The sequence below is a fragment of the Chroicocephalus ridibundus genome, chromosome 20 (assembly GCF_963924245.1).
Source record: "Chroicocephalus ridibundus chromosome 20, bChrRid1.1, whole genome shotgun sequence".
In the NCBI taxonomy this organism is placed as follows: Eukaryota; Metazoa; Chordata; class Aves; order Charadriiformes; family Laridae; genus Chroicocephalus; species Chroicocephalus ridibundus.
This window is the reverse complement of record NC_086303.1, coordinates 7,026,838-7,051,250: the sequence shown is the minus strand read 5'-3', so window position 1 is coordinate 7,051,250 and position 24,413 is coordinate 7,026,838. Positions and strand designations below refer to the sequence as shown.

At 43.8% G+C, this 24,413-nt stretch overlaps 1 protein-coding gene across 3 annotated transcripts; it reads left to right on the top strand.

The window, feature by feature from the left end:
- Positions 1-3: 3 nt before the first annotated feature.
- ST7L (suppression of tumorigenicity 7 like) lies at positions 4-24,227 on the top strand. 3 transcript variants are annotated; one of them, XR_010073812.1, is made up of 16 exons: positions 4-410; positions 1,308-1,390; positions 2,950-3,109; positions 4,334-4,388; positions 5,064-5,179; positions 7,134-7,212; positions 8,033-8,187; positions 8,711-8,808; positions 9,441-9,555; positions 11,373-11,445; positions 12,088-12,190; positions 15,305-15,455; positions 15,601-15,693; positions 18,452-18,591; positions 23,124-23,483; positions 23,687-24,227. XR_010073812.1 is itself a non-coding variant. In XM_063356590.1 (16 exons), exons 1-15 carry the CDS (start codon positions 206-208, stop codon positions 23,457-23,459), a joined length of 1,680 nt encoding a protein of 559 aa, XP_063212660.1. In that variant the 5' UTR covers positions 8-205; the 3' UTR covers positions 23,460-23,483; positions 23,687-24,227. The 3 variants fall into 3 exon arrangements, 1 of the variants encoding a protein (XP_063212660.1); XM_063356590.1 differs by having other exon boundaries at positions 8-410; positions 23,406-23,483; XR_010073813.1 differs by lacking the exon at positions 4-410 and adding an exon at positions 434-972.
- Positions 24,228-24,413: the final 186 nt, after the last annotated feature.

Below are 24,413 nucleotides of genomic sequence, written 5' to 3'. Positions count from 1 at the left end.
CCGAGCTAGGGCTGGCCGCAGCGGCTGGCGGGGGCCTTCAGGGCTCCCGGGGGGACGCTGGGCCTCGCCCCGCCAGTGGGGGAGCAGCGATGGGCACGGGGAGCGGTGATGGGCACGGGGAGCGGGCTGCTCGCCCCAACGGAGCCCAGCGGGCCCCGCCCCGCCGCGCGGCCCGCCCCTCTCCCGGCGTCCCCCGGCGGTGGCCATGGCGGAGGGCGGCGGGAGCGGCCGGGGGCCGCCGTGCCCCGGAGCGGCCGCGGCGCTGCGGCGCTGGGAGCAGCTGCGGCGGCGGGTGGCGGAGGCGGCGCCGGCGCCGTGGGCCCGCGGGCTCCTGGCCGTGGCCGCCGGGCTCGGCCTCTTCTACCTGGTGCTGCGGGTGCCGCTGCGGCTCCGGGACAGCCTGGCGGCCGGTGAGACGCGGCGGGCCGCGCCGGGGGGCTGAGGGCTCGCCGGGGGAAGACCGTCCCCGCCGGGCCCCGTGGAGGGCTGCGGGGCCGTCGGGCCGGGCAGGGTCGGTCCTGAGTCCTGGGGCTCCCGCGGCGACACCCCGAGCGCGTCCACTTGGCCCCGGGGTGGCGCGTCCGCTGTGCCGCCGGGCCTGGGGACACCCCGGTGTCCGGGGCCGCCGTAGGGATCGGAGGCGGACGGCTCCCCGCTGCCCCGGGGCATGCTGAGCCTGCCCCGTGTCCCCGCTCCCCGCCCTGGCGGTGCCTTGCCCGGCTGGAGGCCTGGACCGGGTCCGAGCCGCCTCGCCTGCCCCCGGCCCGGCCGCCCTTGGCCGCCAGAGCCCCTCGGGGCTCCCTCCGGGCCGGCTGGCGGCGGGTGACAAAACTCATATGCGGTTTGGGTCAAAACCATGGTCAGGATAGCGCTAAAAATCTGCATTCCCTGCCCTGTGCTGTGAATACCGGGAAGGAGAGGTCCGTAGTGAAATTGTGTTCTTAACACTGAACGTGGACCTGCATCAAAACAGTACGTTTCTGGTTGAATTAAAATGAAATAATACATTAAGTTGGCTTGATGCTGTCCACCAGCCATGATACGGTTGAAGCCATAGGCTGCTTTGGCCAAGAGCTTACACTGAATTTTTTAGATTGGGGATATAACCTAATTCACTGTCACAGGTGGTTACAGACTGAAAATAATATATGGAAAAGGTTCTCTAACAAAGTAATGTTATCTGTAAAGTTACTAGGACTATATTGTATTATATAGTTGCATATATTTCATTTGGCATTGTTTAATGAAAAACTGTTTGTGTTTTCCAGTTCTGCTTGTTAAGTCTTTGTTTTTGTTTCTCTTAACAGTGACTGTGTTCTTAAGCACTTTGACTCCAAAATTCTACTTTGCCCTTACAGTGACGTCGTCTTTTATATCTGGACTGATATTTGTAAGTAGTCCACTTCTTATTATTTTTAAACAACCTTAGCACCTCTGGAGTGCTCTCATTTGGGATTGGCTTTTTTTTGATCAGACTCTAGAGGGTGCCTTTGTACTAGGAAGGAACTTGTTGTTGAGCAGCTTTTCTGATGTATTATACATACTCTTTTGCTATGTGTGTTGTACCTTGGGGTGAGTCTATGGAAATAAGCTGTACCTGTTTTAGAAACTCGGGCTTGTTTCAAGGAGGGGTGTGTCCACGTGTGTGTCTAGGTATATGTGTGTACATAGATTAAAAAGCGTGAAATACACGTGCAAACTCTGCAGACCTCTCTGGGTAAAGAAAACACTGAGATTTTTATCTTTTCTAATCTAGGTCGTTAAGAATGTAGCTTCCCACAGTAATTTTTGGGGGGCTTTTATGCGTGATCATGTAACTATCTTAACCACTTTGGTGTGAAAATGAGCCAATAATTCAGCTCATCTTCAGACGAGAGTGCGCACAGACGTGGCTGACTGCACCAAATGAATGGGGCACCCTTGCATGGTCGGTTCTGCTGGCGCAGCTGTTTCTGCAGCGCTGATCATCTGACCCTGATGCACACTGTTGACACCACATACAAATCTTTATTTTCAGTATTAAAAGCTAAAGAATATATCTCTTCTCATCAATTAAACCTATTTAGAAGAATATGCAAAATCTTTCTTAAGTAATTTTTTTTGTAGCCACCATTTAAAAAAAAAAGTGTCTTATGTGTTGGAAACAGCTTGTTTGCAGTAAGTAATGTTGCTTGGGTTTTGATTGAAGGATTTGAAGAAAGTCATAGAAGGAGATGGATTCTGCTTGTGTCTTTTACATAGGCTTGCTCTCAAGAGAAAAAAGTGGTTGTTGGTTAGCCACTACTTATAGTAATGCTTCTTAATAAAAAATACAGTTTGTCTAAACATCAGTTCTTTCTGTATGCTCCTGGGAATACTCAGATAAGTTGGCCCAGGGCAGACAGTATTGTGTAGTGCTGGAGGACTGTGATGTGCGCGTATTTTTAATAGCTTCAAAGAGTGAGAGAGTAATACTTCTGACACAAAATGTCTGGTAAGTGAACTTGATTGCTGTTAATTCACCCTTCTGTTCTTGGGCATTTCTGACTGGCAGAACACGTAGGTTTAACTGTCCGTTTTGTGCTTTATTCTCTTAGATTATTTTTGTGAAATGAAAAAGCCTTCACCTGTCTTGTAGTTCTTGCCCCTGTGTGCAGTTTCCCTATACAGGCGCTTCCTGGAAGGGCTTAGAAGTTATCCTAATGATTTGGGGAGGGAGGAACATGTTTGACTAAAATTATACTGGGTTTTTTTCAATCTCTTTCATGTTATGTAGGTGATCCTGCATGACAAGACAGGCCAAAACAGATAGATAGTGTTGATTTGTACGTGGATTAGTGATAAGTTCCACCTAAAGTCATTAGCAAGGGGACATCCTGGCTGTGAACAACTGGCAATTCATTGCTGATGTTTATGTTGGAAGGGTGTTGCCTAAGGAAATTTCTGGTGGTTTTTTTCCTCTTGTGACAGGTATTTGAGTGGTGGCATTTTCGAAAATATGGCACATCGTTCATTGAGCAGGTTTCTGTGAGTCATTTGAGGCCCCTCATCGGAGGTGTAGAAAACAGCCCCCCAGCACCAGCAGCGTTCTCGGCTGGAGAGAATGAGACGAGCAGGCAGAACATGCCAGGTGACTGATAATGTTTCCCAGCAGTTTTCCCTAAGCTTCAAGGCAGCTGCTTGACATGAACTGGCTTTTAAATGGCTTTGACTTTACATTAGTGCTTGGCGTAACTGGAGAAACACCTACATTTTACAATCACGGAATCTTCAGAGTTGGAAGGGACCTCTAGAGATCATCTAGTCCAACTCCCCTGCTAGAGCAGGATTGCCTAAAGCACATCCCTCAGGGCTGCATCCAGGCGGGTCTTGAAAATCTCCAGAGAAGGGGACTCCACACCCTCCCTGGGCAGCCTGTTCCAGTGCTCTGTCACCCTCACTGTAAAGAAGTTTTTCCGTGTATTTGAACGGAACTTCCTATGTTCTAGCTTGTGCCCATTGCCCCAATACAATGTGGGGTTTTTTTTAGTAATGGTAAAGATAAAGTAAGTAATAATGTATCTTTGATCTAAAACATTTGTTATTAAAAACATCTTTTAGAAAGTACATAGAATCATCAAATGGTTTGGGTGGGAAGGGACTTTTAAAGGCCATCCAGTCCAACCCCGTGCCATGGGCAGGGACATCTTCAAGTAGATCAGGTTGCTCAGAGCCCCGTCCAACTTGGCCTGGGATGTTTCCAGGGATGGGGGGTCCACCACCTCTCTGGGCAACCTGGGCCAGCTCACCACCCTCAGCATAAACAGTTTCTTCCTTGTATCTAGACTGAATCTTCCCTCTTTTGCTTTAAAGCCATTACCCCTTGTCCTGTCGCAACAGCCCCTGTTAAAAAGTCCCTCCCCAGCTTTCCTGGAGCCCCTTTAGGGACTGGAAGGGGCTGGAAGGTCTCCCCGGAGCCTTCTCTTCTCCAGGCTGAACCCCCCCAGCTCTCTCAGCCTGTCCCCACAGCAGAGGGGCTCCAGCCTTTTTGTGCCCCTGTATGTTACACATTCAGCTAAAACTGTTTCGGTAACATGCAATACTTGCTATTTTAAATATGTGGAAGACAAACATTGTGTCATTATAAATGACAGTGTTTAATCTTTCCACCATGTGCTTTTGTACCCCAGCAATGTTGGGGAGGAAAAATATTATGGGATAGCAGAAGCTTAGGGAGAAGATCGTATGATTGTGGTCAGGTTGTATAAAAATAACAAAAATACTTGTGAAAGTAAAATTGCATTTGCATTACTGTGTTTTAAAGGTAGTGTTTCTTGTGCTCTTAATTGAAAAAGCACTTTTTCTTTCTTTTCAGAGTGCAAAGTGTGGCGAAATCCTCTCAATCTTTTCAGAGGGGCAGAGTATAGCAGGTATTAATTATCTTACTTTCCATTGCATATTTTTAAAATTAATTGGGAGCATACACATGACTTCTTCACAGAGCTGGCTCTAGTAATATGGGGAGACAGCTGAGACTTGCAAGATTATAGGGGTGATTGATGCCAATCCTGTGTTTAAAAGGCATCTGTCCAAGCTTTGGCAGTTTCAATGTTAAGAATGCAAATATTACTGTAACAACAGGTTTTTTTGAGAGTAAAGTAGGAGAAAAATATTCCCAGAATGACTTTCCTCCTCTTTTCAAAACCCCTGTGAAAATAATGGTCTTACAGCTGTTATTACTTTATTCAGAGGTTGAGACAGTGATTCTGAATCTAAATTCTCTCTTATTAGACTGATATGGCTGTGTTATAAGTCTCCTTGTGTTATTTCATAGGAAAAGATGCTTTCTAGGAAGGCACTTCCCATGTTGTTTAGAAATTTAGGATCAAAAAATACTTCCTCTCTCCCCCCTGCAGGAAGCCTTCTGGCAACCTGTGCAAGTTATGGAGCTGTAGTACTCGAAAACTTCTGGTTAGTAGCTCCAGTCTCTTGCTAGTAAAAATTTTCTGCATTAGCTTCGGTTGTTCAGCACATCAAATTTCCCCCTTGGTATCAGCATTACTACTTACTGGGAGTGCCTCTTACTGAAATTTCTCCCATTACAGGTACATGTGGGTGACTGGGAAGGAGCCTCTTACGTACTATGACATGAATTTGTCTGCTCAAGATCATCAAAACTTTTTCACGTGCGATACAGATGCCCTTCGGCCTTCAGATACAGGTACTGATGTCGTATGCGTAAGGTGTATAGCTGTTAAAGTGTGTAAAGTGGGTATTTGTAATATATTTTGAGGTAGTGCAAGTTATATCAAATATTTTGGGAAATGATAGCCTTTTTTACTGCTTAGGAGGTTTAATAGGTGTATGTAGTGAAAAGATTTTTTTTTTTACCTTGAGCTTTCTCTGCTGACTTCAAGGCTGTCAGAATCCTGACATATTTCAAGATCTCACACTTTTCAAATAATTAACAGTGCGATACTGAAAACCTGGATTGCATTCTCAACAGCCAAAGACGCGGTCTCATTTAAACCTTAGTGATGAATAGTGCAGTCTCCAGAATTTTTTCGTTCTGTTCCACATGTTTAGTGCAGAAAATGTTCTCTACCTGGTTATTGTCAGAGTAGGTGCGAACTATTGTCAGCGTGTCAAGCTCCGGAAGTGTTACTTGTCAGCTGGCTGTGACATGCTTGATATGTTTTCATTTCACAAAGGGAGTGTATTGTCTCACTCACTAAGCCAAGACTAATATTTTGTTTCCAAAAGAAAACTCAAACATTTTTCCACGTTATTCTTGCTGGACAGCAGAAGGTTTCGTTCCAAAAGAAACATGTATAGATTCTTCAGTTTTCTTATCGTACTTGAGACAGGCCAGATATGTAACTCCATGAACCTAAGGCTTTGGAGTTCTTTCAGAACTGTTCCTTAGTGTGAAAGCTGTTAGTTCTGCATAGAAAATGGTAGCTCCAAGTATGTTGTTTTTCTTTTGCTAGAAGTTGGGTTTCAGTGTGGGATTTCCATTTTTCCCTAATGGAGACATAGTGGGGAGGGGTTTACACTCGCTGCATTGAACTGTTTCTTTGCTCCTTATCTGACCATAATTTTGAATTCAGGTTGTAATTCAATCGACCCTTTTGAATAGATAGATTTCACGCTTTGTTTCCTAGAACACTTTCCAGGGAGACCTTATAGTGGCCTTCCAGTCCCTGAAGGGGGCCTGCAGGAAAGCTGGGGGGTGCTGTTTGCAAGGGCGTGTAGCGACAGGACGAGGGACAATGGCTTTAAACTAGAGCAGGGCGGATTTAGATTAGACATTAGGAAGAAGTTCTTGACACTGAGGGTGGTGAGACACTGGCCCAGGTTGCCCAGAGAGGTGGTGGAGGCCCCATCCCTGGAGACATTCAAGGCCAGGCTGGATGAGGCTCTGAGCAACCTGATCTAGTTAAAGATGTCCCTGCTGACTGCAGGGGGGTTGGACTAGATGGCCTTTAGAGGTCCCTTCCAACCCAACACATTCTATATTTCTAATAAGGTGATAAATTACTACGGTTTATCTTGAATTGGCTTTGCCATGTTATGCCACTCCAACGTGCTTTGTAAATTTAGAAGGAAGTTGTTTAACCTTTTATGATCCAGTGGTTGTCTAAGTACCTAAGTATGAAACTACACCTGTGCAAGACACAGCTTATTCTGTCACTGTTTTCTTTGAAGTTCTGTTTGAAAGCTTAAATTAAAATTCTGTGCAGGTCCGTACAAGAGCCTGTGTTTAACAATTGCTCCTGCCAAGCTTTCAACAAGTCTTGGGAAATGCTTCCAAAAATCTGTAGCAATTTAGAAATTGTACATCTGCCTGGTGATGTGAGCTGTCCCTGCTTCTCAGTGTAGGAGTTCTTGAATGGCCAGTGAATTATCTTCCTGCTGCTGTTGCTTTCTCCAATTAAATTTGGGGCGTAATGAGAAGTTGTGAGATTCTGCTGCTTGTGGTAGAAACTCATGTTGGAATTAAAACACTCATTTACTCTTCCCTGTAACAATCATAGAGCAAAGCGGAATTTGCAGAGCGGAGGTGACTGTTAACGTAGAGCTGAGGCGTGAGCAGCCAGCCTTGCCTCCGCTGCCCCCCCAGTGTTTGGCCGCTGTCCCTGTCCCTCACCAGCCTTTCCCTGTCTTTGCCACAGTTATGCAGAAAGCCTGGCGCGAGAGGAACCCGCAAGCCCGGATTAAAGCAGCGCATCAGGCGTTGGAGTTGAACAACGAGTGAGTTTGGAGTACAAGTTCAGCTGCTGTATTTCTGCTGTGAGAGATTAGGTGGAGCGATACTGAACACGCTACCAGTTTCTTGTTCTAATCATTTACTTTGAGCAAAGTTCTGAATAGCTTAAAGGGGACTTGTGTTATTATGAGAATTGCACTTGGGGCTGTCAATTGCACTGAAGTATTGAACTGGTCCATAAAAATTAGCTTTTATTTTCCCTTTTTCTTGGGAAAGGTTTTTCTTTTTAATCTTTGTCTCCATAGCACTAACAAATGAGAAATCTTGCTCAGACTGGAACGGTCTGAATTGAACGTGAGATCACGTGTGTTTCAGAGATGGCATTGTGTGTATTTGGAGATCACAGATGGCACTCCTGTAAGGGATTTAAAAATACTCTTATAACACAAACCAAAGAATTTCACACACTTCTGTGTTCTGCTCTGTTATGTGGTCTCATTGTTTTTGTGTAAAATGTCTGCCTCCTGGTTTTAAAAAAGCAAAGCAAACCAAACACAAGAAAACCTCTCCAGACAATTACCAGAGCATTTCTGATATTTCAAGGAAAATAATTTGACTTGCTGTTACGATTCTTTCTTTTGTTCTTTTTCCAAATGTGCATTTTTTCTGTAAAATGGAAAAGGTTTCTGTTTTCCTGACACTCACCATTTGAACTCATGTCAGTATTTTGGTACTTTAATATTGTCAATGCTTAGATATTAAAGGTAAGTGAAAAGTGCCCATTTCTAATGCTTTTAATGCTTACTAAAAAAAATACTAAGCTTTGTCCCTCTGAATAATTAGTGGGTTTTTTTCTTATTACAGTTGTGCCACTGCATATGTCCTCCTGGCTGAGGAAGAAGCAACAACGATTGTGGATGCTGAGAGGTATTTCAAGCAGGCTCTGAAAGCAGGAGAAATGATTTACAGGAAGTCTCAGAACTGCCATTCCCAAAGTCCCCAGCACGAAGCACAGCTGAGTAAGTGCTTTTGAATCACATAAACTCTTGGGTTTGTGTGAGCAGAAATGTAAAACTAAAGTTATAATTAGTGATTCCAGTTTGATTCCCAATTTGGTGAGGCAGTGCCTACTATTTTAGCTCCGCTTCCGCGTGGTTGCGGTATGATCTTTTCTCGTACCCGAATGAATGTAAGCAGCGGCAGGTACGCTGTGTATCCATCGTGGGGTGTCTGGCTGGTGTTGTCTTGAAAGGCTGGGTAGGTAGAGCAGCCTAACGAAGCAATTAGTGTGTGTCAGTAGCACTGTCTTTCATTCCACCCAAGGTTTTGGAAAAAAGCAGAAATTTTTGTCATTTAACCTGGGTAAAAGTTGCTGGCATTAGCGCAGATGGGCCTTGGCTGGGATAGCAGTAGTAATGATTTTGTGCCTTTTTGTGCAGTTAGGAAAAAGGTTGTGGGTTTTTTTTGGGAGGGAAGGTGAGAGAGGGAGAGTGAGGTGAGGAATGAAACCGATAGACTAACTTTCTTTGTCTTTTTAATCAGGAAGAGACACCAATGTATTGGTATATGTGAAAAGGAGACTAGCCATGTGTGCAAGAAAACTTGGCAGAATACGAGAAGCAGTGAAAATGATGAGAGATGTAAGTAAAAGAAAAAAGTGAGCAACTCCTGGTGTTTTCAGTCACATTGTCTGAATTGATGGTTTGAAGTTCCTTTCTAGGCATCATAATGAATCTAATTGAGTTATTTTCCGATGAGATTTGCCACATCACTATTCATGATTTTTTTTTGAGAACAGTTTTTTTAGTTCCTATGTCTAGATTTTAAATTTTTAAATTATAGAATGCCAGGTGGTCACAGTTCTGTTGTCCAGTTTGCTTCATGCTTGACTCAACGACTAACTTGTCAAAATAGCAGCTTGATACTTCATCATAATTTTTCTTTCGCTTTTGCCCAAGGTGTATTGTAAGTTATTTTTATGTAGGAAAATATTACTGACCAAAAGAACTCACTGTGGGAGATGTGCAAATTTGGGCTGCGTTGTCTGAACCTCAGTATGCCTGTTGTCTAGTAGGTGAAAAAAGCAATGCCTTCAAGGTAGAAATGATGCAATTCTTTTCATGCTGCTTACATGCCAGTTTCTGACACCCTGAAAGAACAGAGTATTGAAAAAGAAAAAGCTTACATTATTGCAGGGATTTCTGTTAAGTATTTCAGGGATTCGGGTGCAATTCTGTATGTGCCCATTTTATTTCTCTTTACTGCTTTGCAGCTGATGAAAGAGTTTCCACTTCTCAGCATGCTGAATATTCATGAAAACCTGCTGGAGGCACTGCTGGAGTTACAGGCTTACGCGGATGTCCAGGCAGTGTTAGCCAAGTATGACGGTAAGTGAGGTCTGTTGGGAAATCCTGGTGTTTTCGCGTAAGAGCACAGGTGCAGCGGGCACAGTGTGCCTGTCCAAAAGCAGGTGTCTGACCGTGATCTCAGCTACTCAACTAGATTTCCCTCATCGGCCTCAAGTAGGCGCTTCTGGAGTGAAAGTCAAGTTTTGGGTTTTTTTATTTTGAATGATGAGGTCAAATTTGAGCAAGCTAAATTGCATACAAATTACTTTTTATGTTTTTAAGTTACTTCTAATCTGTAAAGCAAACTTGGAGCTCACTTTGCTTCAATTCAAGGATTATTTTAATTTTTTAATCTGTTCTACATCCCTGGTTATGCCTAAATTCATCAGCCTTTTTCAGTCAGCACATAGCCCCCTAAGTAATTGATGTAAATAAGCTGGAAAAGCTGGGTTTCCCTTCTGTCATCTGCCAGGCTTGGCCTCGTGGCTCTGTGATGGTGAGCTTACAGCCAGAGCGTAGCCCCAGGCAGGCGTGCTGCTGCCCGGGGATCAGTGGGATGCAAGCTTTGGGCCATTAAATGGCTGTAGTTTGCTTTCACTTTCCATCTCAACTGATAAGTTCCAGGAGTTGTGCAAGTTTCGATAAAGGTTAATAAAATATATACTTATTTTCTTACTGTCCTCAGAGTTTTGCCACCTAGATAAAGCCCACATCATTAGTGTACAAAGTGCTGCTGTCAAAGCTGTCCCTTAAATCATCATTAGAATAGAGGGACACAGAAGCAGTATTTTGTGGCAATTCTTCCCTGCCCTTGAGAAGTCGGTAATGTTCTCTCTCGTGTCTCTCTTTGTTGCTTCAGGGAGTCGAAAGTACAATATTCTTGCCCAAATCCTCTGCCCCTTCTGCATAGCAGCCCTAGCTGCCTGCTCCTGTTACTTCACCGTCCACGTTCCTCTGTGTGGATTCTTACTAATTTAACAAAACCATTTGCTCTTTTCCTGGTGCTTCTTTACGTTAACATCAGGAATTGCGACAGTTTCTTAAGAAAGGGTTGCTGATTTTTTCTAAGCATCTGGAGAAATGAGTATGAGCTTCAAACTCTCTGTAGTACCCCTGTGTTTTGCTTGACGCGACAGCCAGACTTCTGGTAAGTGATGGACAAGCCCAGGATGGGATTTACAAAAAAAGCAAGAGCCATCTGACTATACACAGCGTGGTACTTGAGAATTAGACCCCAGACTTTGTCTGCTTTTAAAGTAAACTTGTACTGTGGAGTGCTAACCTTCTAATCTATAATTGTCAGCTCAAACTTGGCCTCAGATATTCTATAAAACCTAGAACTAATAGAATTTTTCCCCATGGAACTGGAAAAGAATGGAAACTGCATTTTCATTAAAATTTGTCTACCTGCCTGTAATGTAATTTTTTTGGTCAGCTTCTAGTCAGTCTCTTTCACTATTACGTAAAAGTGTGTTAATGTACAGCTGCAAAATCAGGTAAAGATGAGAAGCTTTTTTTTAAACCTTTGTGAGTTAATACAGGAGAACTACATTGTTCTTAAGTGTGTATTTGTGCATGCATTTCTCTTTGAATTCAGTTTCAGTGTCTTGGAACGTTTCGAAGAAAAACTTACTCTTTACCACCTAACTACAACTCTGAGTTTTTAATCTGAGACTGACTGGTGACCAGAAAGAAGACTATACAAAGAAATTCAAAGTTTCTAATCATAGCTGAAATGTTCCAGATGTTGCCTTCAGTGTCTGCCCAAGTAAAAATCTCTAAACTCAAAGGATGTGAGCTTAACGTGTTTGTCTTGCCTTAGAATGTTACACCTTAATTATTTTATTTTATTGTAGATATCAGTCTTCCAAAATCGGCAGCAATATGTTACACAGCAGCCCTGTTAAAAGCCAGAGCGGTTTCAGAGAGGTAAGCAAGCACTTGTGTGAAAACAGTGGTTTGTTGCTTATCTTGGCTTATGCTGTAGAGTAGGAACTAAAAAGGTCTAAATCCAATATGTAGCAGTTACATTTCTAAGAGCAAGTTAAGTGTATTTATATATACGTGTGTGTGTAGTTAAACATAAAGTTTCTTTTAAACATCCGTAAAATTAATGCAGGTGAAGATGTTTTTCAAGAGGCCATGTTTGCACATGTGCTTTTGTATAAAATCTGTTTTCAGTGTCATGCTCGTGATGTTCAGCCGTTCTTTTTTTTGTGGGTGGGTGCAGGAGATTTGCAGTAGTTGATGTTGGCATTTCACTTTGGCTCGGGTCTGTCCGTACCGCTGACTCCAGCTTTACCTCTGAGTAGGTGATGCCGTGACAATCCTACGGAAGCCTGGGCACTCAGTTACCTCATTGGCATGAAGTTTCACAAAGTTGAACATAGCTTTGTCGTATGGGCATGGAGGACAGTCAGGGTATCTAAATTAACATGAACATTTGTCTCCTAGAAGGGTTTGTTTATCTTTCTTGATAAATCAGTCAGTTTTTAATGAACTTACAATGCAAATAAACACCTGGTTAGCATTTATTAGTTACCTTTGCTTAGCGTGGGTTTTTCCCTTCAGGTTCTCCCCAGAAACTGCCTCCAAAAGAGGGCTCAGTACAGCAGAAATTAATGCTGTGGAAGCAATTCACAGAGCTGTGGAGTTTAACCCTCATGTTCCAAAGGTAAGAGTATTCTGTTTCCTGTTGGGCCACTTTTTATTGTCTTCTGAAAGAGGTTGTGTTATGTTATCATCTGGTATTTGAGCCTCTCTAGCCCCCTCTTTTCTTGAAGGTGGTTATAACTCCAGCTGTTGGGTTGTTAAACGCATTAATATTTGCGTGATAAAGGTCTGCTGGCCAGAATTAGTTCTTTGCAATAGGTGATGTTTAAACTGGGTTTTTTACAAAAAATTTAAACTCAAAATGTTCTAACTCATTGGAAAGTACCCGGTAATGTATTAACGAAGGCCCTTTGGTGGGCAAGGGCAAGCATTAATAAATGTAAATTCAGATATTTAAAATCCCTGAAGCCAAATGAAGTTCTCCAAACAATAACCACTCATAGAATTTCAAAATACTTTTTCCTGCTGTGCGTCCAAGCACGGCTCCAGCACTCGGGTTAGCGCAAGATCTGCCGTCACTTATTTTCTTCATCCAAGTGTAAGCAAGATTAAGAGTCCGTATTGCCACAGGCTGTAGTTTAGTGTCTGGCATGACTTGAGGTGGCCAAGACGTGGATTCCACTGAGCATTGAGTGAAAATAAACTCTTCAGTTGCTTTTTACTGTACTCGCATTGTGCTGCTTTCGGTTTGAAACCTTGAATGCGGAAGGTTGGCTTAGTCCTGGAGCTAATCCTCTGCAAATGATGCTGGAGTCCGAGTGACTGTTGCTGTGAAGGCTTGAATTCTCCAGCCGCTCCGCTCTGTCTGCCTGTCCAATCCGATAGAATGTGCACTGAGAAAGCTAATTGCTGGCAGAAATTGCTGCTTGTTTGCATGACTGATCAAGAGCGTAGCAAGTTCATTTCAGACAGTCTCAGACAGATTTTTCTTTAGCCTCTGCCTTTAGGGGAAGAAGATTATAACGCATTATCATTATCTAAAAGTTCTTTTATTTCGTATATCCTTCAGTTGTTTCAGGAGCCTCATGTACCTTTTCAAAGAAGTTAGATATCATTTCAAACAGGCTGTTTGCCAAACACGTTCCGTAGTTCTATAGACAATCACGGAAACTGATTCCAGGTTTCAGTAATTTGATCTTCTCTTCTAATTGTATGGCTACCCAGTCGTCTTCATTTTTTTTTTTTTATTACAATATTGCCGTGAAACACCAATTTATGAGACGGCAGGGCAGGATTTCAGCGGTACTGGCTATTCCGAGCTCTGAAAGGCGCGTAGTCAGAGCAAACAAGTGAAGAAGGGCACAGACAAGTGAAGGAACTTCCCAATGGGATACAATGGACTAGCGGGGAAGAACATCTGGTTTCTGAACTTTCAGCCTGTTCTTTCCCATGGACTAAAAAGAAATGAGTATGTAAAGTAGAAATCCCTTTGTTCTTGCATCTGATGAAAGTGGTTGTCTTTGCACATAACATCGTTTTGCATAAGGAAAATAATGTTTGTTTCTTTGTTCCGAGTAAAGCTTTTACAAGGATGGTTTTGTTTGGAAAGCTAGGAGGGCATTTTACAGTGCTAGAAAATGGGAATTCTTAAGCCATTTCAAATTGGAGATCTGTAACGACATTTGGTAACGTATGAAAGCATCTTTTTCCAGTCATCTTCTCAATATCTTACAAATTTGTGTTGTGTAGAAAGACTTTCTTAAATCTGCAGACCCCAAGATATTTTCAGTGCCGATACCGAACCTTTCTTACGATTAAACACGGATGGGAAAACCTACCAGCCTGGGGTTTTTCTGTTCCCGTGGTACGATGGGTGCAGAGCCACCAAAGCGCGGGTGCAGCGTTGGTGTGCGGGGGCGAAACTCGCCGCGGAGCGTCCTCACCGCTGCGGCGCCACTATTCCCGCTCGCCGCGCAGTCACCGCAGGGGAAGAGCGGGCACTGCCGGAGGTCAGGGGGCAGATATTTGAGACCATTTTCCCACAGCAGCCCTGTGTGAGTGATCCTTCACTGTGTTAAAAAAAAAAAAAAAATTGAAAAAAAAAAAATTGAAGAGGATTAGAGCGGATTAGCAAGAATATTACCCTCCGGAGTGTAGGCCCAAGGCGGTAAGAGAAGAACCTAGCCAGGCAGTAAATGTGCTTTATTTGGCCGGGGCATAACCCCTCCTACATTCCTTCAAGAAACTGAATGGGAAAAGTTAAGTCCTCAAACTGGATTAGTAAATAATCTCATAGTTTGTGGCATCTGCTGAAATAAATCGGTGAGTTCGCTGCATTCTTACACTTCGGGAGACAGTCAAAGGAATTGCCAGCTACATTGATCAAAGATGCGGATTAACTTTGGCTGTTATTGAATGAGACACTGTGTGCTAGGAGAGAGCAGCTCACAGGTGAATACTGGAGCTGAAACTCTCATTTTGTTCTTGTAAAAATTACTCATCTGTTTTTAAAAGCTAAGTTAAAATGAATACCTGTCTTTTTTTAATGTATCATGAGAAAACAAAATCGCATGTCCTGTGTTTCAGGCGAAATGGAAAATGATTAATCCTCGTGTTCTTTGACTCTTCTGTGCATCAGAGATTCTGCTGATGTAGGGAGAAGGCTGAAACTGAACAAATCTGAAATGAGAGAATCTTTGTGGTAGTCCAGCAAAACCACATTAAACCAAGATTTTCCCGGGTTTGGTTTACTATGCTTCCTCTGGTTTGCATCCTGACACTTTCTGGTTTGCCACTCATACTTGAGGCTCGGTCCTTGTTAGCTCTCCTACATGGAAACTTTCGGTGATGAGCAAAAAATACTGTGGCGGTTGTTTTTTGTTAGCCTAAACTTGTAGCTCATTGATACTGTGGCTGCAGCATTATACTTCGTGTATATTCCACAAGAATGTGTTTTTATTTTGGCTGACTGAAGATGCACTTTTTAAACCTGGTATTTTGTATGTGAAAATCCCAATGTAAGAGTCTCATACCCAGATGTGTGTTTTGTGGCTTTTCCCTCGCCGGGCGAGCGCAGGCCGTAGGCGCTGTGCCAGGGCTGGGCTGTTTCTTCAGCAGGTAGGAGTCAGCCCCGGTGTGATCGATGAGTTCTGCCTCAAGTGATCGTTGATGTTCCACAATTACAAATTTTGGAATGTTCCATGTAAACGCATGTGCTTTCCATTTGTACTTTCAGTATTTACTAGAAATGAAAAGCTTAGTGCTGCCTCCGGAGCACATTCTGAAACGAGGGGACAGCGAGGCAGTGGCGTATGCTTTTTTCCACCTCCAGCACTGGAAGAGGATAGAAGGGGCTCTGAATCTGCTGCACTGTACATGGGAAGGCAGTAAGTATCTCTCCTTGTTTTATTTTTTTCTGTACAGTAGACTAATCTCGCTGCCTTTATTCACCTCAAACACGATTGGTTCTCTTTGTGAGAAGCTGGTGGCTCGGTTTAGATACAGATCTAATGTCGCTCACTCTCTTTTCAGCATTTAGGATGATCCCGTACCCGTTAGAGAAAGGTCATCTTTTCTATCCCTATCCGAGTTGCACAGAAACAGCAGACAGGGAACTGTTGCCAAGTAAGTGGTTTTTCTAAGCAGTAATGATAATAAAACATAAGCTAAGGACGTGTTCAGTTTGCGGTATTCTGTATTTACCTTACTGTGATTTTTTTAGTTTGAGCTTCCTGCGAAGGGAGTTCAGCTATTTGTTGATGTCCCTCCCACAAGATCCCGAAGCACTTGACGTGTGTGGTTGAACGCTAGCTTGATTCTGCAATAACAGAAGTCTTTCGAAGATGAAGTCTGTGTGTGGTACATTCAGACTAAGTTTGGCCAACTTTGAGAACAACAAAATGGACCAGTTCTTTACTCTTAAAAGAAGTGATGGATTTGACCACTGTTGTAGAGAAGCTCTTTCCTTTTGGCGAGGAATAAATGCGCCGTTCCAGTCCTGCAGTCGGGTATCTGCAGAACCTGTCTCTGATCTTACAGAGAATCCTTGCTTAATCTGTAGGTTGTGTATTCCTTTCTGTCCTTCATTCGTGGGTGCGTATTCACCTGCTGGACACTCTGCTTCCCGGAACCTTTATCCGTGTAGGTGTGTTTATGGATTTATACTGACACTCGATGCTGAAAAGCAAGTGGTCTCCAACTGCCCATTACTTCACATTACTTTATGCAATTATGAGCTTACGTATTTTTTTTCTTTAGGTAAGGCAAACTAAACCAAACCACTTGGGCCCATGCTCATCATATTTAGAAAAATGGCATTAATTTAGATTAGAATTGGACTGCTAATTGTACACGTTAATAGAATTCCTTTGAGGGGGAGCTTCTGCATCATGAAGAAATGCAGGTCCCGGGGGACTGGAAAGGGCTACTGCAAAAGCCTTGTCAGACCCACTGAGACCACAGCTGTGGAAAGGAAAACTACACATACGTGTTTCTATTTAAAAGCCTGAAGTTATATTTAAAATGTGCAATTTAAATTTGCCCCTAGACTGCTTTAAATTACTCATTTCTCACTTATGCAGGATATTGCACAAGGAATTCCTTGGTTAGCAACTAACCCTAAATTGTAGACTTCCCAGCATAATTAAACACCAACACATGCAGATATTTCAACACGATCACTCACGCATTCCTGTTATGTTTTAAATATAAAACTACCCATAAATAAAATCATCTTAACACTTTTATTGCAGTACTTCCTCGAGAAATCTTGACACTTAATTTTTTAAAATTTATCTATTTAAAATAATATTGGCGAAGTTAATGATTCAAAAATCTGTATTGGTCTAACTAGAAACAATTCCCAAATGACTCTGAACATATAGAATTATCCTTAGTTGTCCTTATCTATTTGGGATTTGATCTTAATTTCGCAGCGTAGGAAAATGTAGCGCAAAAAGAATCCTGCCTTTATTGCTTAGACGCTTTCTTAATTTAGGTTGGGGCCTTTCCTAAATTATATTGCTCGATGTTGTAAAAGTCAGGTGAGTTTCTGTGCGGTGTGAGAGGATAGCAGCGGTCCGTGGCAGACGGTGGTTTCGCGGGTTGCTCAGTGGAGGAGTGTGGTGCCGTCCTGGCCTGGCAGGGCTGCTTGCTTGGTGAGAACTGATAATCCCTGGGATAACGTTAAACATCTCTGATGGGCGCTAGGCATGGAACTCCAAAAGGTCTGCCTGCTTGTGCTGCAAAGCGAAACAACCCCCAAACACTTTGCCGTTAATGAGTCGCAACAGCCCGAGCTGCTTTTGCTGGGCTTGTTTTTGTAATATCTTTCTTTGTGCCAGCATTCAGAAACAGTAACTGAGAGGGTGACTGTCTCTTTCCTCCTTCAGTTTAATGCTTATCAAAAGGCAAAAAAGTACAAGTACAAGATGAAAAAATCAGTAAAAATTGAATACAATTACACTTCTTGTTTTCCAAACAACTTACATTTTGACGCTTTTGTTAGATTTTTAAAAACAACTTGTCAGGAAGTGTGAAGCCCTTTCATAATGACTTATGTCTATAGAAACTGGTTTTTTCTTCATTTAAAGTCATTGGGTAAAAGTCAGAGGTGCAGGTACTCAGCGCCAGTAAGTAATTGCCAGTTCACCAGCGGGGCCCTGGGCGAGTAACCAGTAGTAGTGTCTTGAGTGCTGAAAGCCCCGCGTGCCAGCCCGCAGCCCGCCTGGCCACGGCCCTCTGCTTTTGTTACCAGAGATTGGAAATTGCAAGGAGCTGCTACCTACAGAATTTATAACCTAGTCCTGGCACTGTTTGCTTTGAGGTCTGCTCTGTCAGCCGCTCTGAAAAATTTACCGTAGCCTACCAACCAGAAATCTGGGAAAAGAATTAAGGAGCTACCTTGCATGTATGTATATCGTGATGGTTGTTCTGTACCTGCTGAGCTGCTTATAGGATGGGGAGATGTGCTGTTCTCTTCAGGTAACGGGATTAATGCTGCAGAGGGTTGAAAACGCCTGAATTGTTTAAATTGGTCTAGGAAATCTTAACAGCTTGTGAATTTTACAGTTCTTCCCTCTGTCCTGTTAGAACAGCGGGTACCAAAAAGTAAGCCTGATAAAGTGCTGCAAAAATAAAGCCCATGCAAGTGGAAAAGAAGATTGGGAAGAGAAAGATGTAATGACTATTAATAATGAAGAAAAGCATTTAATCTAGGGGAGAAATTTTTGAGACCTTTAGGTACTGGGACCTAACGTGCTGCACGATAGTCCTGAGTCCATGCTTACTGCGGAAAGTCTAGACCCGAGTTACAAGAGCGTGTAAATAATTCAGAAAACTGTCCTCAATTATCAACGCCAATATTCATTTTTTTTCCTTTCAGCATTTCATGAAGTCTCCGTTTACCCACAGAAGGAACTTCCCTTTTTCATCCATTTCACAGCAGGCCTATGTTCCTTCTCGGCAATGCTCGCCCTCCTCACGCACCAGTTCCCCGAGCTGATGGTCGTTTTTGCTAAAGCTGTAAGTATCGTCTCTCCGGGGCTCGCTCAGGAACTGGGGGATCTTGGGGAGTCTTGAGGTCCACAGTGACGTAGGCTCTGGGCAGTCTCATGCTTGTGGGGCGTGAATTATTTTATCTCCCTTTGTAAGAATCTAATTAGTGACAAACGCTTGTTGAAATTTGGGCAAAATGTCTATTTTGACGAGGAGGTGAACTGTTACTATAACATAGCAGGGCTTTAATTTGCACTCTTACTGTGAGAGAGCAGCATTTCGGCACCAGAGCGCACTGTGGTGAGTACGGGTTTTATTCTCGTAGCGGTGGAAGGCTGCAGGGTGAGAGCCTCGGAACTAAGTCCGTTGACTGGAGATTTTGAGCAGTGAGCAGAAGGCAGGCTGGGCTGCAGGGAAACGGGTCTGTTGCTGAGCATTGGAACTGGCAGCATGATGGGAAGGGAACTGTTAACGCCCAAGCCAGGCTCAGGAGTTAGTTAGCTGTCACTTCCCTTTTGGGAACTAGACCGATGGTTTTATATCTCATCTGGCTCCAGGTACTAGACGGAGAACGTGTTCAGTGACCGCAGTTCTGTCATTTGAGTACCTGTTCAAGGATAGAAACGGGACTTGACACTGGCCATCAGGCTTTTAGCTGATTTCTGTGTGCTGCTTTAAATATATCTCAGTGTGTCTGCTCTCGAGCCATTTGTTCCTATGGGTGCCTCCTGTGCCCATCGTCTTTCTCCCTCTCTCCCCCCTCCTCTTTTTAGGGTTTCTTTTCCCTGCTTCTCCCTTACCATCGCTGCTGCCGGCACCTCGTCATCTTTCCCTGGGCCCTGCAAGCTGTGCTCTCTGGCTTTGACAGAGGGAGAAACTGCGTGGGCAGCTTCCCCTCCCCAAGCTAAGCCACGCAGTGTATTTGGCCTTTGCTGAGCCGTGGATCTCATGCAGTAGAGCGGAGTGGCATGTAAAGAGCTCTGAACTCTCAGCGAGTCGTTTATTCTAGCTTTGCTAGTCAGAACACAGGGTGAAAGGCATTGCGCTTTCTTGCTGTCTTAATGCAGCAGGTAATGGAGTCTCGGGAGCTAAGCCTTTTTCTTGCGAATACTTTGTTCCTAAAAGCGTTGGCTTTGCTAGCGGTTCTAGTCTACGGTGTCCAAGTCATGCAGGTCCGAGAGCGGGGCCTCACTTACACACAGTTCTGTTGATCTTTATGTTGGAAAATGTAGCTGGACATGCCAGTGACAAATTTCAGTGCTGCTCATAATTGGCTGGGTTCATAGTAACTAGGGTCTAACTATCTGCTTGATTAATTCTGTAAGGATTGCATTAGCAAAGTTGTATGATTTCCAAAGAGATACAAGGTCAAATGTTATGCTAACAAAGAATTGCTTGGTGAAGTTCTCTCTGCTGGGTTTCTTGAACCAAAAAAAGCCCTAGTACGAGTTAGTTGGCTTTGCATAATGGCATTTTGAATGTCAAGTGACGTGTCCAAATGTGGGGAAAAAACTCCCAGGGTTTGGTCGTTTGGCAGTGTGCTTATTTCACTTATTTTCCATAGGAAAGGATGGATAGTGGCTATTCGGCTGGAGAGATGATCGAAGCACGTATATCGCCCGATCATCCCACCAACCATGTCCCAGTGGTGGCACACACAGACAGAGCGGTCCTTGCCACTCACTGAGCTAGTTTAGTACCGGCAAAAGTGGAAACTGGGTATTGAGATGAACAGGCCAGACGTCAATTCTTTATTAATGTCTTGAGATTGACAGCTGAGAAGGAAATACCATCTTCCAGTATTCTGCTGGTTTAGATAGAATTAATGTTAACTCCCAATATACTGTGATGACTAATAGTCTCCCTTATTTTAATTTAAGGTTATTGTACTCTTGATCCCATTCCTGATGTTTTCAGAAAACTTGTAAGGCAATGATATTAAATATCAAACTAACACTTCTGAATTTATTCATAAATGGCTTCAGTATTTTAACTATAGATAATGCCGTTAACACTTTATAAAGCGTTCTCTCTTGTGTTGTGGAGGTATGTGGCAGTAGCATCTAGTTGAATTTTCATATGGAAAATGGAAGTTTACCTTCTAGTCAATGACACTTGCCTCTGCACCCAAGAATACTGTAATAAAACAATTATAATCTGCTGTATCTAGTGTTATATCTGCAGGTAATTCCAGTGCTTTAAGCTTTTAAAAGGATTTTTTTTCCTGTGTATTTAATTATTTCAAGTATTTTTTCATGATACTGTGTTTTAAGTTATTAAATATAGTAATTTCAGATAATAAAGTTCTAGCTGGTAGCTACGTGGAGTGCTTTGGCCTTACCGAAAAAGCGATACAAAATATATTTCCAACAGATTGTTGAATTTCCAACAAATCTAGAACACAGTTTTAGGAACGACAACTGGAGAGTATCGTGTCTATGGAATTTTTCACTGTAAATCTCTAAGTCTTAAGTATGACTCCTTAGATTACATTTCAGTTGTTTCTTAATCAAACTGTAGTCTCCAGCAATTGAATCTAGAGCAAACTGCATGCCTCTAAAGGGCTTTTAGAAGTTGAATACCTTTCTATTGACTTGAAAAGTCTGAGTTTACATATTTTCATTTGTTAGTGCTTGAGTTTGTTTCCTCCATAATAAATCACAGGGTAAACCTTGGCAAATTGCTAAAAATATTCCAAGTGGCCAAAAATCACAGTGAAGCGCTTGCTGGTTCCAATGTATACAGTGTAATGCTCCATGGACGGAGGCTGAGCGCTGGCGGCAGTCCTGGGATAGTGGCAGTCCTGGGATAGTGGCAATCCCGGGATGGCGGCAGTCCGGCAGTCCTGCCCTGCCACCAGGTGCCACAAGGGTTCTCCTCGTCTTGCCCAGGTGGAGGGCAGGGACTGGTGCTGGCAGATGTGCTTTGCGCTCACGGGTGCAGTTAGTCAGCTGTGGCTTGTTCGTTCTTTTGATATTCCGTGCCGAAGGGGAGCTACCGTGTGAGTGGGTGCGGGCGAGGACAGCGAGCAGGCGGTGGCAGAGCACTCCGTGTGACCCACAACGAGTGCAGGCGCTCTCAGAGGGCAAGAGCTCAGCATTGCTCTTTGTTGCAGCCAGTTTTCTGATCTTGTGGAGAATCACTCTGCTCTTGGTCATCAGACAGCTCTGTTTCTCAAGTAGCTGCTGTTCAGAATTTTCTCAGTACGTGACAGAAGGGAGGAGGTACGCAAGAGGGATGGGATGGCAGTCGTCTATGCAGCTCTCTGAGCAAGCTGAGAAATGCTCTGGTACATAAAACAGCTTCTGTTGAAACCGCAGACAATAGGGTCTGATTTTTGCACCATTCAGAATGAATTTTTATTTTTTAACCGTTCCAGAGGTGGAGAACGGGGTGGCTACGTATCATCTTGCAAAAGCGATGTTGCACAACTCCTGGGCTGTCTTGTGAAGGCACTGAGAGGTCTGCCTTCCAGAGAGCTAGAGATGCGGAGCGAGAGCAGGCACCGCAAATGGTCTCCTCAGGAGTTCCTGATAATAGCCAAGGTGCTTACCTTCCAACAGACCAGTCCCTTATTTTAAGTCTGAACCTCAGACTACTGGAATAGACCAGTATTAGTTAAAGTATTGCAAAAATACTGCAGCAGTGATCCTGCTGAATCCTGCTGGAAACAAGTTCCTTGTTCAGGGAACTGGACAAAATCCTAAGACAGTCCATGTTCCAGAGTGTTTTGCTATGGATCACTTGATATTTTCACAACAAAGAAAGAAGTCATGGGACTCAAATTAAAAATTGGCTAATTTTTACGATTGCAAGATCGGGAGAAAACATTTCTCGTTCTGGTGGTTCTGCTGCTCCCTGTTAGCGGATTCCTTGCCATTTTGCTGATAGCAGCCATCGAGAGACGGAAAATAGGACTAAACAGAGCCCTGTCTGGCAAGTCCTGCTTTCTGTGACACTCTGCTTTGCTTTCTGAACAAATCCCCCTACCACTTTCCCCAAAGCTCATTAAGTGAGACTGGAGAATTAACTTTTTAGCCAGCTGCTGAACTTTTCATATTTATAAACACTTGAGTCTTTTGCTTATCTAAGAGAAAATGTGTATAGTTTGGAGATGTGCACTTCCCTGCCAATGTGTAATGAGTGGTTCTACACTTCAGAGAAAAAAAGCCTGAAGTTTCCTGTCACAGCTGAGTGTCGATGCCAAGGGCAAAGGTTTCTTGCCTTGCTAATCTACATCTTAACTCATGCACTTAATGTGAAGGTGCCACACGCAAACAGGCGGGGAAGGAGCTGGCTGCAATGGAAAGCTCCTGCGCTGCTGTGAATGTTATGTTTTAAAAGCCTTTTTAATGTAATATTTGGGGTTATGATAGAAGCCAGGAGGGCCAAAGTAAAACCCTCAAAGTAAATGAGTCCTGTCATTGCTGCCTCGTGAAAAGAGGGTTTGTACGAGGATAACCCGAGTCCCAGTGGAGTACTTGGGGGATGGGTTGAGAAGGTGCAGGGGAGTTTGCACCATTTGTTTTAGCCTAATCTTTACTTGTGGAACTGTTTAGATGCCATCTAGAATATGGATCCTGTCTGGAAGCACGGGCCAGCCTTGGTGGATGGTCTGTTCAGTTTTCACACGTTTGAGTCGATGACCTATAAATAATCCATGCCTGAATCCCCAAGAAAATGCGCTCCCCTCCTCCCCGGTCGGTTCAACGCTGAAGGCGCGGTGCTCAGGGCAGCTGGAAGAGCGGTGACGCAGGGAAATGCCATCCTAACCCCCCCTGCCTCTGCGGGGGTGCTGGGGCACAGCCAAACGCCATCCTAACGCCTCTGCCCCTGCCCAGGTGCTGCGGGTGCTGTGGCCGGTGAGTGCTCCCAGCGTTCTGGCCTCCAGCTGAGTGGACACGCCGCGGGCACCGGGGGTGAGTGGACGGGGCTGGAGCCGTGTTTCTGTGTGTCTTGGCCAATGTTTATTTTGTGGCATCAGCACTGAGGGGAGGGATCGTAGCTCTGTTGCCTTGAGGGAAAGATACAGGGTGGGTTTTTGTTCATACCTCCAGCCTGTAAAAGGATCGTGGTTTTGGAAGCGATCTCATTTTTTGTCGTTGTGTTCTGTTTCTTGCAGTGCTTTGGGACTCTTCTTTCACCCTTCAGCTTCATTATGGAATACATTGAGGTCCTCCTGCTGCCCAGTCTCTGGCCTCAGCAGACTCCAGTGTGACTGGGGCGCTTTCCACCATGGTTCGATTTCGCTGCTCTCACCAGCCTCGCCCCCGCTGTCTAGCGCAGCCCTAGACGTGGGGGGCAAGGATGAAAGCTGTGCCGGTCCAACTGGTAGCTTTGACAGGCTTCCATGTTGGTAAAGGTGCTTAACATGAGTTTCTTCTTTGGCCTTAGTCTGTAATCATCTAAGAAAATAGTTTTTTGTTGAGCAATACCGTATTGCTCTCTCAATCACTTGTAGGACTGGAAGCTAATACTTCCTCTGTAAAAAGGAGAGGACACACACTGAGCAGATGTTTGGAATATTGGCGCTTCCTTCTCAGCTGCAGATACACCAGATAATTGGCTTAGATTTAATTTTATAAGCCTTTTTCAAAATATTTGTTAACAGCAAAGTATGGTTTTGCTTTCTTTATTAAAAGGTTGCTTCGTAACACGTTGAATTTGTTGACTTCTTAAGCGTCTGTTTAATATAGATTATAGTGTGCAGCAAAGATTTTCTTCTGTATCCTATAAGCTTGCATTACACAAGGAAATTGGAGTACAAGCTCCTCTATTTCATATTGTTATTTCTTTAGATTTAATTGTGCATCTTTTATCTTTCCAAACCACTTTGCCTTGAAGAAACA